General features: G+C 37.5%; 1 protein-coding gene across 5 annotated transcripts in view; it reads left to right on the top strand.

The window, feature by feature from the left end:
* The window catches only part of CPEB3 (cytoplasmic polyadenylation element binding protein 3), a 97,073-nt gene extending 88,532 nt beyond the window's left edge, over positions 1-8,541 (top strand). For all 5 annotated transcript variants that reach the window (XM_073685232.1, XM_073685235.1, XM_073685233.1 and 2 more), the window contains one exon: positions 3,650-8,541. In XM_073685232.1, the coding sequence (XP_073541333.1) occupies positions 3,650-3,877 (228 nt within the window). In that variant the 3' untranslated portion in view covers positions 3,878-8,541. The remainder of the gene's footprint in view (positions 1-3,649) is intronic.
* The last annotated feature ends 7,475 nt before the right edge of the window (positions 8,542-16,016 follow it).

Here is a 16,016-nt window from a genome sequence, read left to right as displayed (position 1 = left end):
GTGTTATACTCCAATATACGGTCATTATACTTGTATTATATGATATTATATTCTTATATACAGTTGCTGGTATAATACCACAGGTATGAGTAGAAAGAACATATATGTATATAAAATACAGATTGTATACTGATATTTGTGGTATTCTGGGTCTGATGACCGTAGATGAGCAATGTCGCAGATACAGGTATGATACCTGTGAGTATACCGTAGGTAAGTATGGCTGTGTATATATGAATATAATATCGTAGATACGAATATTATGAACCTATATATGAGTGGTACCATAGATACAAATATAATCACTTTGAGTATTATACTGTAGATGAGTGTTATGACTGTATATATGAGTATAATAACTGGATATATTAATATAATACTGTAGATGAGTAATACTGGATATATGAGTAAAATACTGTAGATAAGAGTATAATGAACAGAAGTATAATAACATATATGAGTATAAGGCAAATATAAGTATAATGCGGTAGATACGAATATAATTACTATATGTAGGAATATAATGAAAGTGTATGTATGAGTAGAATAGTGTAGATACGAGTATAATACCACAAATATGAATATAATACCGTAGATACGAGTATAATGACTGTAGGAGTATAATGTTGTATCTACGGTATTATATTCATATGTACGGTCATTACATTCATACGAGTATAATGACCGTAGAGGAGTAGAATAGTGTAGATACAAATATGATGACTGTAGGAGTATAATACCGCAGATATGAATGGAATGACTGTATATATGAATATAATACCGCAGATGAGTTTACTGACACTTACTGTGTGAAACCTATATCATAATGTGGCATCCATAGATGTCTGACCTCTGGGTCCCGGACTGATCTGGAGACTAGTTTCACTCCACTATGGCCTTAGTGGTCTCTCTCGCTCTCCGTTCACTTGTATGGCAGTTCAGAAAATGGCTGTCACACAATATCAGACATGTACTTATGCCACAAATGTCTAAGATGGCCATTCCCCTTTAAGCCGAACCTTGTGTCCCCCATGGTACAATCTGCTATATAGTGAGCACAAGGTGGAGGCCAGATGACCTCTCGCGGCCTCGCAGTTACGAGCGTGTGGCAGGGTAATTCTAGGCAGCAGGACGACATCTTTTCTGCCTGCCAGTTACTTGGAAATCACTTGTGCAGAAGTGAATGTTATTTTTCCTACAGCTCCTCCATTCCAGGTTCTTAAACTCGCACATTTTATTGTGGTTGCTAATCTGCCTAAAATACCAAGCTCGGCAGCACACGCCTCAACTAAGCGTCTGCATGGAGGAGTCGTGCCGCGCACTTGTTTCCTTTCCCAAAAGAGCTGGAGCGTTGCACAGCCAGATCATCAGCTCCGAGACTGCCAACATCGCGCGCTTCCTCCGGCTTTAACCCTTCGCCCTTTTTTACCCTTGTTGTTTGTGGATGGCTGTTTCTGTTCTATTGAAATTAGTAGGACAGGACGCTGACGAGACCTGACGCGCATAAATATGCCCATCCCCCCTTCTTTGCTGATCATCAGGATCTGATTTCTGTAGATTCAGCAGTGAAAGATCACATCCGCTCAAAGATTATAAAAATGCCCTTATGTGATGGTATTTTATAATTGTTCAGGTAATAGATTTCTCAATAATGGTTCAGAATGGGTTAAAAAATAAGCAGAAAACACTTAACCGATTCCTGGCCACTCCTGTACCAGTGCTGCCCAGTTCCCCTGTGATTTTTACTGTCCTGTCTTGGTCATGCACCAAAATGCTGGGAAATGTCAGCTCTGCCATTCATTGACCGCAGTGTGGACCTCCGTCAGCCAGTGGTTGGCGTAGCGGCATTTACTGTGCACTAGGACAGGAACCGGAAGAAGAGTCCGACAAAGGGAACTGGGCAGCATCGAAACAGGAGAGGCCGGGAATCGGCAAGGTTATGCTGTGGTTCTTTTTTTTTTTTTTGTTTGCCCTGCCTTTTTCTTTTTGCCCTGCGTTTTTCTTTTTGCCCTGCGTTTTTCTTTTTGCCCTGCGTTTTTCTTTTTGCCCTGCGTTTTTCTTTGTGCCCTGCCTTTTTCCCTTTTTCTTTGTGCCCTGCCTTTTTCCCTTTTTCTTTGTGCCCTGCCTTTTTCCCTTTTTCTTTGTGCCCTGCCTTTTTCCCTTTTTCTTTGTGCCCTGCCTTTTTCCCTTTTTCTTTGTGCCCTGCCTTTTTCCCTTTTTCTTTGTGCCCTGCCTTTTTCCCTTTTTCTTTGTGCCCTGCCTTTTTCCCTTTTTCTTTGTGCCCTGCCTTTTTCCCTTTTTCTTTGTGCCCTGCCTTTTTCCCTTTTTCTTTGTGCCCTGCCTTTTTCCCTTTTTCTTTGTGCCCTGCCTTTTTCCCTTTTTCTTTGTGCCCTGCCTTTTTCCCTTTTTCTTTGTGCCCTGCCTTTTTCCCTTTTTCTTTGTGCCCTGCCTTTTTCCCTTTTTCTTTGTGCCCTGCCTTTTTCCCTTTTTCTTTGTGCCCTGCCTTTTTCTTTGTGCCCTGCCTTTTTCTTTGTGCCCTGCCTTTTTCTTTGTGCCCTGCCTTTTTCTTTGTGCCCTGCCTTTTTCTTTGTGCCCTGCCTTTTTCTTTGTGCCCTGCCTTTTTCTTTGTGCCCTGCCTTTTTCTTTGTGCCCTGCCTTTTTCTTTGTGCCCTGCCTTTTTGCCTTTTTCTTTGTGCCCTGCCTTTTTGCCTTTTTCTTTGTGCCCTGCCTTTTTCTTTGTGCCCTGCCTTTTTGCCTTTTTCTTTGTGCCCTGCCTTTTTCTTTGTGCCCTGCCTTTTTGCCTTTTTCTTTGTGCCCTGCCTTTTTCTTTTTGTTCATTTATTCATTCCTGCCAGGCAATGAATGAACAGTATATATGAATAAACTACCTTTTAGATTCCTTGGTGTATTTTCTAAAGGTGAACTTATTTTCCAAAGCAAAAATAAATGAATAAAAATAATAATGAAGCATTTTAATCCCTATGTGGGAGTAAAAGATAATATATTATCTGAAATTTACCTATTGTTTAAATCAGGATTGAATCCGGATTTATAAAAATGTTTGGCTATGTTTTTTTTTCCTCCATATTGCAATCTGTATAAAAAAAATAAAAATAAAATAGATATCCTGTAACTTTCACACTGGCTGCTAGGGCTATTGTAGACTCCTACTTCCTGTTTCAGGAAATGCACATGTACATTAGTAGCAATAGACTTAAGACTCTCTCTTGTATTGAAGCATCTAATGTGTGTGCAAAGGTAATTGTGCACAGAGGAGGAGCAGGGTGTGCTGTGACATTGCCTATTGTGATAGGTAGATCCTGTGTGATCAGCCTCCGCTGATAATGAGCCTGCTGAAAACTCTTCTAAAAAGCTCCAATGGCCACTGTGAAAATTCTATTACTAATTTTGTTTTTCAATACAGATTGTGATATGGGTAAAAAAAATATTGATTTAAAGAATAGGTAATTTGGATTTAAGGATGGAGCCTAATTTCCGTAATAGAAAATCCCGAATCTGTAAGGAAATAGGGCATCTATATAAAGTGAATGTCGCTCCTTTTCTCGTATGAACTTTATTATAAGCTGTTCCGCACTTTATTACCTCTCTCCATGCTCGGTCATTCATTCTTTTGAATTTTTTTTTCTAGGTGGAAGTGAAGCCATATGTGTTGGATGACCAGATGTGCGATGAATGCCAGGGCACACGTTGCGGTGGGAAGTTCGCGCCCTTCTTCTGCGCCAACGTCACCTGCCTGCAGTATTACTGCGAGTACTGCTGGGCCAGCATCCATTCCCGCGCTGGCCGGGAGTTCCACAAACCACTGGTGAAAGAGGGAGGCGATCGGCCTCGTCACGTTCCCTTTCGCTGGAGCTGAGCATTGCACACGTCGTACACAGGAGATCGAGGGCCGTGGAAACCATTGATGCCCCTTTTTTTTTTTTTTTGGATCTATGGAAGAAATTGCTCTTTTTTTTTCTTATGTCCTTTCCTTATAAATGTTATTATTTACAGCCTCTACTGAACGTAGTGTCCAGTATAATGCAAACCTGCAGAGTGTAACTGTTCTCAATTTTTTGCACTTTGATTTATATATCTATATACATGGGGGAAAAAAAAAAACACCACGACAACCATCTGTTTGGTACCTTCACAGACATGTTGTCAGTAGAGACATCTCATTAGTCCGGTACAAGTTCCTCTCCCTTCCAGGCTGTTGTGGGTGCGGTGAAGAATTTCTCATATAAACTGGAGCATGCACTTAGGTATCTGATTCACGATATTCTCACCCATAGAAGACGACTTACCAAAGGTCTCATGAAATATATGTGGAAAAATGTAGCAAAAAAAAAAAAGTCCTACGCCACAATCCGTGCAATTCACTATAACAAATCATACGAACTTATGTCCTTCGCTTGGTATTTAAGAACCATGTCTTTTGTAATAAGCTTATGTTAGAGAAATGATATCTTCTATACAGTGAATCGGATTTTCTTCTTTTTATTTTTTTTATTATTTTTTTATTGAACAGGATGGGTGTGAAAGGGTAGACCTTTTTAGTGTTATGTAAATGTATGCTGCAATAGCTTTTGCTGCTATTTAAAATGGTATTGATAATACCAGAATACTCTATTCAGGCTAGAGTATCTGTGATTTAAAACATTTAAAAAAAAATGCTGAAAAACGTATATAAATAATGTATAATTGAAGATTAAAAAAAAAAAAAAAGAGCTGCTGGAAAAATGATATAAAGAACTTCCAAGGAAGGTCGGGGTTTTTTTTTTTTTTTTTTTTTTTATTATTATTTTTTTTTTGCGATGCATGTTTGATAATTCAGATTACTGCATGCAATACTATAGCACATCATATACAACCTGACCACAACACGGTAAAAAAAAACAAACCATCTACTTACTACAATAATGCGAAATACGTCACGAGTATCAAAATGATGACTGGAGGAAGGCATGTCTATCTAATAATGCATCAAAATAAATAGGGTCAGCTAATTACAGATTTGATTATTATTATTTTTTTTGTTTGTTTTAATTAACTACCAATAATGAAAATTAGTAATTAGATGTAGAATACAAGTAAAAATAAAAAAAAATATATATATCTATGGTAGTCATTAAAAAAATGCGGTGCTCTGTTCTATCGTGCAATTTATTTTATGTAGTAAAGTGATTTATGTCATGTACTGTGATCAGATGTAACTTAAAGCCTCTGTGTATACCGGACAGCTCGTTAGTTCCTAATCCCTCTTTTTTTTTTTTTTCTTTTTTTTTTTACTTTTTATATTTCATTTTCCTAGCTGTTATAACCAGATTTTACACACTAATCATTCTAATTTTTCCAAACACTACCCCCAAAAAACATTATCTGTGGAGCTTACACGCTAGGCACAAGTGATGCTAAAAGAAATGTCTGCCTTGAAAATATAGAATAAATAAGGGTAATGATTTAGGTTTCTTTTTTTTAATTTTCTTAAACAAAACCATTATCCTAGACATATCCTGTGAAGCTTGAAGATTTGAGTCCTGCTAAGGGCATTTTATTTAGCACAAGGCTGGTATGTTCTGCAGATAGTAAATAAAATAAAAGTATTCACGCCCCCCCCCAACCCCATCCCCGAGAGTTCACACTCATCTGCAAAAGATGGCATGTCTATGCACAGAGAGCATCATCTTCTATCATGACCCGGATAGGATTTTCTGCATTTTAGAAATCCTTTACGGGTTTAAAATAATTTATTTGTTTTATTTTTATTTTTTCTCTCATATATTTGTTTTATACGTTCTGTTGCGAATGTTAGATAAGGAAAAGAAAAATATTTTTTTATATAATATATATATATATATATTTTTTCTTTTATTTTGCTTTTGTTATATTCGAAGAAATATGCCGGGCTTGCATAGTAAATGCGTCCCCCCTATAATTCATATTTACATATCCTTTTAAAGCTAATTGAAGCTATGGTAACTTTGTTTAAAAAAAAAAAAAAAAAATAGGCTATTTTGTCTCTTTACCTTTTTTGTCATCTGTAAAATGTATTTTTGTTATGCACTACTCTTTGTATCTGGGCAATTTTTCACAGTCCGCTTCTATTATTTTTAGGAGAATCTTTTGACATGATCTTTTGCAATACCTCAAATTTTGAATATAGGAAAGAAAAATATTTTCTAAGTAAGTTTATTCAGAAATATATATATTAATTTAATTATTTTTTTTTTTTTGAAAAAATGATTTAATATTGCTGTTTTTTATTCGTTTTCATGCTTATTTGCGTTTTTGTTTTTTTAAGTGTGTCTGAGTTGGAGATTTAGAGCTTTGTAACTTTATATGGTAACATTATGAAACAAAAATCTACCTATTAATTTTTGTGAAAGATTCAGGCCCCTTTTGACATTATAATAAATAAATTGGAAAGGATATGCCCACCTTCTCTTTTTTTTTTTATCTAATGCATCTACAATAAAATATGAAGCAACTTTGCAAATCGTTTTAGTTAAAAATCTAAATCTTGTATCTTGTGTCTCCTTTGAAGACACGAATAACAAAACACTACCTTTCATCTGTCTCTTAATTCTTGGTAAATTACTAAGACGTAGGGGATAAACTGGAGCCCATGATGACTACAGGATCAGACTATACAAGGATTGTTTGTTGCCTGTACCCATGAAGACACCAATTTATGTCAGAGCTGTAGATACAAAACAATAAAAACATTTTTTAATAAAGACTATTTACAAATTTTCTATGTTAGATGCATATGATTGCCAAGGTGGACATACCTTTTTAAAGACGAATTGTCACTTGCTTAAATAATTGAGCTAAATACATTGCAAAAATCCCTGAGCGGCACTGATTCTGCCGCTTTTTTCCATTTTGCGATGCGTTGTTCCATTACAGAGTTATTCACTTTTGCATCTTCAGGAGAGCACTATGTGAAATCTCTGCTTTGCAGTCCCAACTTGGGCGTTTCTTCAGTTTTTTCTGGGGGTGTGCGTTTATCAGTCTCAGACGTTGCTGAGCTGTGATTGCCAGTTTCTGAAAGGGAAGGATGAAAGCACGTAACCCCCAGAGAAAACTCTGGAGTTGGACTACTAGAAGAGATTTCACATACTGCACTCCAAAAGAAATAAATGTGAATTTCTCTGCACTGGAGAGACGCAGAGCAAAATGGAAAAAAACAGCAGAATCGGGGGAGCTCAGGGATTTTTACAATGTACTTTAATTTTTTTTTTTTTTCAGCAAGTGACAGGTCCTCTTTATAAGTACTAAATTTCTGATGCACACAGCTTTGTCTATAACCATGTTATATTAATAAATGCTCAAAGCTAGGTTGGAAAATTGAAAAGAAATCGTTTTTTCTTAATTTTGTATATTTTATAATCAAGTGTTGATTATGCATGACTGACCAGAATTGTGAAACAAGTCTTCTTTATTGTTTTTTTTTTTTTAAGATTTTTTTTGTTTTGTTTTTGTTTGGCAAATTATGTTTTCGTTCTTTTTTTACTTTCACCTTTTTTCCTCAATTTGTAAATCTATTTTCCCCAGTAGATTTCAATATTTCACATCTATGTATTTGCTGTAAGAGGAATCCGCCTTTAGTTTTTTTGCATGACCCTCTTACAACTGAGTGGTTTAGCAGGGTCCTGTAGGCAAATTAAAAAAATAATATTTTTTAAATGTGTTTTGAATTGCAACTTGACTAAATTGTTGGATGTATCAGTTCGGTTGGTTGCCTTTTCCTCGGTGTTAGACTTGAATTAGTCACTATTTTGAAGGCAGATTTAATCTTATTTGTTGTTATGTGCAATACTGTTTGTACTGTTTATATAAAAAAAAGTGTAAAAAAAAAAATGGAAAAAAAAGGCATAAATCTTTATTGCAGATTTATTTTCATTGCAAACATTGTGGATTCCGTAAGATCATTTTCTACTGTCAAATATGTACCTTTTTCTTCATGCTAGTATTTTTTCAATAGTAATGTAGCCTTTGTACTGAGACAAGATTTTCATTGTTATTTTTAGAAAGATTTTTTGCTAAGAAAACAAAAATTAAAACATATTTTACATATTTTCATTTTTTTATTTTGTATTTCCTTAGAGTGCTTTCTTCAACCATTAATAACTGTTGTTCGTAGGAGGTACTTTCAGATCTGGTCAATGTCATTAATATTATTTTGTATTTTTACTTGGAATAAATTAATTTTATTATGCTAATTCTTTAAAACAAAGTTTTATTTTTTTCATTTCGGTTATTTTTGACGCTAAAAAAAAAAACCCTTTGTAATATTGTTACTAAAGTGACTTTTTTTTTTTTTTGAAAAGCAAAGCTTTATGTATTACCTTGCTGATGTGGTTTACAATAGTGTGGCAGTGATGAAAATGGTTGGTTATGTAAAGTGATTGACACAATGTAACGAACAATTGGGCAATAAAAAAAAAAAAAAAAAGTGAAGCAGAAAAATATTTTATTGTTGAGCAGAATTTCCTTTTCATTATATGTTTTCAAATAAAGAAATTGTGGGCACGTGCTTATTTTTTTCTGTTAATTCCTTACTGGGATTCCAAATGCCCCTTAGTTGCAGTTTATCATAGAGCGAGAGAAAGGGAAAGATACCAGACAGACGCATGAATATGAGATTCCAATTAAGAAATTGATTTTAAACAAAATGTATCAACTTTCTGCTGCTTACAATAAACCAATCAAAACCAGAACATTGTAAATAGTTCAACATCACTAATATAACAAGTGGTTTCTCCAAATTCTACACAAAATGCCATTTTTGTTGTCTCAGAATGACTCGGCCTCCTTTATGAGAAGTGTCTTCGTCTTCTGTATTTTGACTATGAATTACGTTTGCAGCAGGTCATAACAGCCAGGCCGGGGCTCTACACACACCCGATTCTGGCAGTGTTCCTGAGGAATCTTAGTCCATTTCTCATGGGCAATGGCCTCCGGCTCACCAATATTCATGGGTTTACATTCTGCAAAAGCCTTCAATCAAATCCCATCCAAGTTTTTCTATAGGGTTCAAGTCAGGCTACTGTGACAGCCTTTAGAAAATCTTCCAGGACTACTTCTGAATCCAAGCCCCGGTGGACCTTTTAATGTACGCTTGGGATAATTGTTTTCTTGGAAGGTCCAATGATGCTCACGCTTCAGCTTTCTCACAGGCAAGAGGTTTTCTCCATCTTGCCCTCTTCTTGCTGCATGTTTCAAGTGTTAAAGGAAGCAAAGCAGCACCATAGTGTCACTGAGCTACTGCCTTGCTTGACTGGAGGCATCACCTAATCACCACCATGCTTCACTGTGGGCAGTGTGTTCTTTTCAGCTTATGCTTTACTTTTCTTCCCCCAGACATAATGCTGATTCTTAGGCCTGAAAAGTTCCAGTTTCATCACTTTACAGAACATAATCCCAAACTTCTATGGCTTATTTATAGTTTTGAGTATATTTTGGCTGATTTTTCTTGCGCATTTGGGTCAGTTGAGGTGTATGGCTTAGAGTCCAGGCATGGAAACCTTCAGTGTTTAGCATGTGCTTTGGGGCAGGTGCAAATGACATTGTATTCTCTCACTCGATAGAATCTGGTTGATTATGCAAATCACAGTGAGATCCGATTCTCCATTTTATCAGTCGGAGTGTAATCTAATTTCCACGCAGTGTACAGTCTAGTGTTTTCAATAGACTCGTTGACTTGCATGGCCTAGTGTGATCTGAATATCGAATCAAACTCGGCATTCAGCAATTTTTTTTTTTTTCTCTTGGACCGGCGTGGTCCAAGGAAAAAATCTGACGTGCATGGCCCCATAGCATAACATTGGTCCGGGTGCGATCAAATGCTTTGTTCGATCGCACTAGGACCGATAATATGGTCGTTTGCACCTGTCCTTACTGTGCAAACTAAAACCTCAATGCCTGCTGTTACCAAATCTTCCTGCTGCTATTTTGCACTCACTCGAGGGGATTTTGAACCACAAGGCTCAGGAATTTGATGGCAACCATTGAAAGTTTACTATTTTTGCCACGTCCAGGTAATCCTGCCGGTGTACCTATAACTTTGAATTCTGCTTCCAGCTGTATCTCTCTGAACCTTCTATATCTTTTGTATAATTGTCCTTGTTTGTGCAAGGCAGTCTTTTTACTTTTTGGACCACGCACTTAACTTAGCCATATTTTTAACATACAATCAAACATCACAGTCCACAACACCCCAGCCAGTCCAGGTATTGGATGTGGTTATTTATTTTTCTCATGATGTTGCATTTGGAGAAATTACTTATTTTATTAGTTCGGTTAAGCTCTTTATATTGTTCTAGTTTAGTTTATTTGTAAACCGCAGAAAGTTAGAAAATTCTGCTAATCTTTTTTGCAATGAAGGTTGAACAATTTGAGTTAGGACCTTGTCCCAAAATAAATTGTCAAATTCTGAATTTTCATGCATTCCTTTTTAAATCTAAGTTTCAGTTAAAGGTCAGGTTCAGAATTTGGTCAGTATTTTACACCAGTATTTGTTGGCCAAAACCAGGAGTGGGTGATAAATGCAGAAGAAGTGACGTGTTTCTATTATACTTTTCCTCTGATTGTTCCACTCCTGGTTTTGACTACTGAATGTGTGAACCTGGCCAAATGGTTTTACCACCCCAGCTTCCGTATTGGCAGATGTGTTGCTAATGATGTTACACGTGTGCTCGCAGGTAACTATTAAAATATCCTCGGCAGGTATTGTGCACCATTAGAACTGGACATGCGCATGATAGCTGCTGATCGTGCACACGTCTTGCCAGGTATCTGTAGAGTGGCCACATCAGGAGGTGAATTATGCCAGAATAATTTTTACAAATTAATGTTGGTTAAACCTGACCCGACGACCATCTAATGTGTATAGAGGCCCCAATGGTAGATGACTGGGCTGAAATGGATCAAGCAGGTGAATTTCAACATGCCTGATCCTTTTGTTCTGCAGAAGATGGATCATTGCCAGAAGAGTCTGGCAACAGTTTACTCCTTTCTGCCCATGCACAAAGTACATGCCCCCACTATAACATAGAGCAGATTTCTCGGTGTCCGATATGACCGCCATCTCTGATCTCCTGGCCGTACCTCCTGCTGGAGTCACTGTGAGAGGAGGGGCAGTGCCGCTGAGTTTAGCTGTGTTACATTACAAACCCTTCTATTAGCTCTCCTCTCATTGCACTGTCTGTGTGCGGGAGGGACAGTACAGCAGTGCTGCCTGTCCGGAGATGAAAGCTCAAAGTTTCATACACACCTATAGCTGTTGTGCTGAACTTATCACTCTGCAGTGAGATCACAGTAGGGTCTCATTACAGCTCTGTATGACACACAGGAGCAGCCTGGCTGTTCCGCAATAATCCTATCACTTTGCAGTGAAACCACTGCTGTCACTACAAGTTGCCTGAGCACAACAGACATTAGTGTAATTACTGACACACTCGGCAATTAGAAGGGTTTGTAATGTGACAAGGCTAAACTCAGCTGCACTATTTCATCTTTCACACTGAGAAATTTACTAATCTATGGAGGGAGCGGGCTGGGGGTGAGTTGTTCTTTCCTTTAAGTGTTGCTGCCTGAGTATGATTGGTTAACATTAGTGTTGAGTGAGTATGTTCTGTCCAAGTATGTTCGGGCCGAGCTCAGAGTATTTACAGCTGCTCGGTGATATGGTTGAATCGCTCCCGTGTGCATGATTTGCGACTGTTTGGCAGCTTTATTACATGTGAGGAATGTGTAACACTAGTTAGCATTATACAGAGAGAAGTACACGCCTCCTTTGAAAACTGGCTTTTTTTTTTCTTCTAAAGTTATCAAAGTGGGTGTTGGCAAAGTATTTGGTATGTAATTAGTTAATACAGAAGCAAAATTCTGTATTAAAAATTCTGTATCAAAATTAAAAACAGCAAACCTGTTTTATTCTGCGCTGCAGCCACTATTGCATCCCGTGTCCAGTTCAACATGTAAAATTTGGTGAAAAGTGTTTTTAAAGTGGCATATCAACAGATTTCGCAATACTAATGGTATACATCAGATCTTAGACTTGATGAGGCTGGTGCACTTACAATGAAACTCTTTGTTTTGAGCCGAGTGGGAGACACCGGGGAGCTGTCAGAGCAGCGCTGGGGTCCTGGGTTCAAATCCCACCAAGGACAACATCTGCAAGGAGTTTGTATGTTCTCCCTGTGTTCGGGTGGGTTTCCTCCGGGGTCTCTGGAATGTAGGAGGAAACCGAAGACATACTGATAGGGAAATTAGATTGTAAACCCCAATGGGGACAGTGCCGATAATGTCTGTAAAGTGCTGTGGAATTAATGGCGCTATATAAGTGAGCAAAATAAATAAAAAAAACTAACATTTTTATTGTTTAAATGTACGTCTGTGCATGTAATGTAGTGTGGTAATATAGTCCCCTACCGCCGCTCTTTGGTATCCAGCACCGTTCTTCAGCTCTTCTCAGTGACATCACTCCAAATGAGACCAGCTGGCTCACTCTATACTCTATGTATGAGCCGGAAGTCACTGTAGTAATGAAAACCTAGGGAGCCTTGTTCTTAAACCTATGGCGTGTACATTGTAAAAGTCACTTCTGCAGAGGGGACATCATTCAGAAGGAGAACGGCACTGGACAACGGAGAGAACAGTGGTAGGTGAATATATTGATACTCGCACTACATTACATGGATGTACACACATTTTAAACAATAAAAGTGGGAGTGTTTCTTTAAAGCACCACTCCAGCATTTTTTTTATTGCATCGCTGGAGTGGCGTTTCAATAAGGATCACACTGCAATGCAGACATGAATTTCAATAGATCTATTTAACGGCATATTCAGATTGGACTGTGAAATCTGGTGAATTATCTGCTTAAAAGCCTAATTCCAATTCTTTTTCCTGCTCCAATATACCGTATTTAAAAACAAAACACAGCGGTAGGAATGGCGCTGGAAACGGCGTAACAGAGTGGGGTGGGTACAGGGAAGGGGGATGGGTGTTAGGCTTTTTTTCTTTTGCCTTAACTGGGCATGCTGGGGGCATTGAAAAGAAGCTGTCTAGCAGTGCTCAATACCTTTTTAAGTACCTGTTTTGTATTCAACTTGAATTAAGATGGTTACCTATAACAAATTATTTAATTAAATTAAGTGCAGGGTAAAAAAAAACAAAACAAACCACATAATACTTAATTAGATTCAGACATTCACAATAGCTTAAAGTAAATAAAGAAAAATCCATAGCCACAAAAGATGACAAATCGTGGATGAATCAAGTGTGCTATAAGGTAAAGTAATAAATGACCCCCTGTAGGGACTAAAGTCCAATACTTTGTGCCTGTAATTATTCAGTGTCAATGTGGATTAACAAAAATATATACAACTTACAAAAGGATATCAGAATTAGCAATGATTTTCATAAAGTTATTGTTCGAATACACAACTGAAAGTAAGACGTTGCAAAGGCTGTTTTTAATTATAACTATTATATTTTTTTATGGAAAGAATTGTGGATTATGGTATCATTTGTAGATAGAATAGATTTGTTAAAAAGAAGACAAAACAAAATATATATCAGGCGCTGCTTCCTCATTCTTTTAGGTCTTTGTGCTGGTTTGGGCAGGCGTCCCCTCTATTTCTAGGCACATGGTGTTAGCATGTCACTGCTCGCTTTGGTGTCTTATTTGCCTGCTTATTATATCACGCTGTATTTATTCGTACATTCGCCGTACCCTTAGTTGACCTACTATTTGTTGGTTTCCTTTGACTGTAGATTTTTTTTTTTACATTTTGTGCAGTTCTAAATTGTATTACAGTTTTATATATTATTTTTTTTTGTATCTGGCGTACTATGGATTGGTTTGGCTTTTTGTAACGGTGCGTAGTCCCCCACAGCGACATGCATAAAATGTCACCATATGGTTGCAAATTTAAATATGAAAATGATTGTTGGCAGCGTACCTCTTTTTTGATATTATGCAGAATGTTGTCTATTAACCAGGTGACTTCCTTTCTTCGTTACCTCCCACTGAAGTGTAACTAATCAAGAAACTTGTACAGAAGTATGGCTTTACTATCCTGAACTTCTGCAGGACACCGGCTGGTTTTTTGGTTCCTCCACCACTTGGGGAGCAGGGGGTTTCAGTTACTGGGGTAAGAGAGATAGCACAAATCCTTTGATCAGGTAGAAGTTTAGATCAGGTTCAGACATCTTTATGAAGAATGCCACACGTGGGGGCAGTACAGTAGCTGAAGCATAGTATATTCAGCATATACTGTATACACCAATCTTGAACACCGCTTAAGCTGGATCCCAAACAATTTCCATGATCCTCTGGTTTTACATAGGGTGTGTTTCTTTTGGTCAGGACTATTCATTACAGCAGAAAGTGTTGTGACATGCACCTTCAGGTTGGATAGTCTTACACTAAAAGCCAATGCTACTCGATCAGGAAGTGTCTGCAAATAGATGTCTTTGGGTCCTTAAAGGGAATCAGTCAGCAGGATTTCACACCCCAAACTAATTATATGTTCATATAACTCTTTCAAAGACCAGTCCAGCAATATCTACATGGCCGGTCTGTTCCTCTGTTACTGAGAAATCAGCATTTGAATTGATGTGCAAGTAAGGCTGAAGAGCCAAGATAGAGCTGGAGTGACCGAGGCAGCAGCCCTATTCCCTCCCCAGAGCTGCCTCCTTCTCATTGACTGTCTGCTCCTTTGCCTGAAGTCACACAGCATAGAGGCTGCCAGTCACGGAGAAGGAATTGGTGCTGGCCAGGGAATAGAGCTGGAGTGACAGAGGCTTCAGCTTTGCCTTTTTTGCATATTAATGCAAATATGGATTTCTCAGGAACAGATGAACAGACTGGCCTGGTCATGGAAAGAGTTATCAGTAGTTTGGGGCATGAAATCCTGCTGACAGATTCCCTTTAATATGGACCAATTGGCAATGTGCCGTTATCATGCATGTACACGTGATTTACAAAAGACCTGTGTCAGTAATTTTAGTTTTTCCTTTATCACTGACTAGTATCTTGTATAATAATGTATGGATGAATATAATAATGATATTATTTATTCACTTGAATAGCACCATTAATTCCATAGCGTTTTACATACATCAGCAACACTGTCCCCCTTGGGGTTCACAATGAATATGAGACGATTGCAATTATACTGTATGAACCTTGAAAATCAAGAATTAAAGCCACTGGCTTTTCTGTATTAATTATGCAAATAGGTGGAAAGTGTTTTTTTTTCTTTTTAAATGTATGCATCATTATTCAAGGTATCATCAAAGAAGGGAAGATTGGGGGAAAGTCCAAATGTATTTCTACTCTTACTTCCTTCTAGTTTCGGGAAAAAAAAGTGAAGATTCTGCTTATTGTATGCATACATATCCCAGCACCAGATGAGATTATTCATTCAAACTGCAGTCCCCTTATTCATCTATACACTTTTTTTGTTAATGTAGACACCACTGTCTCTTATTATACCAATCTGCATTTTCACATGTTATTACTAGACCGAGATAAGCAATTGTGATTCATATTTTACCCTAGAAATGTGAGTATATTGATGAAGAGGTTTGCCAGACAGGAATTCTGCTGCAAGTTCTCCTGAAATGATAGTTAGAAACTTATGAGCGCTGTTATTTCAGAAGAACTTGCAGCAGAATGCATCTGCCTCATGTCCTGTGGAGAGAAGGAGCTAGAGAGCTGATGATTCTCAGTAAATCCCATTCCTAAGACAGATTAGAACAGTGAACTGAGAATTAATGCTTTTTCCTCCTGGACTGATCAGATTTCTATGATAAATACTAGTACAGTCATGGCCAAAAGTATTGAGAATGAGACAAATAGTAATTTTTCCAAAGTTTACTGCTTCATTTTTTGTAATGGCAATTTGCATATACTCCTGAATGTCAAAGATTGATCAGCTTAACAGCAATTACTGTACTTGCAAAGTCAATATTTGCCCAGAAAATGAACTTTAAC

The sequence above is a fragment of the Phyllobates terribilis genome, unplaced genomic scaffold (genome assembly GCF_046119375.1).
Source record: "Phyllobates terribilis strain yellow unplaced genomic scaffold, ASM4611937v1 Scaffold_5__5_contigs__length_657084704, whole genome shotgun sequence".
Classification (NCBI taxonomy): Eukaryota; Metazoa; Chordata; class Amphibia; order Anura; family Dendrobatidae; genus Phyllobates; species Phyllobates terribilis.
Note: the sequence above shows the minus strand (reverse complement) of the source record. Positions and strands in the feature narration are given on the sequence as shown.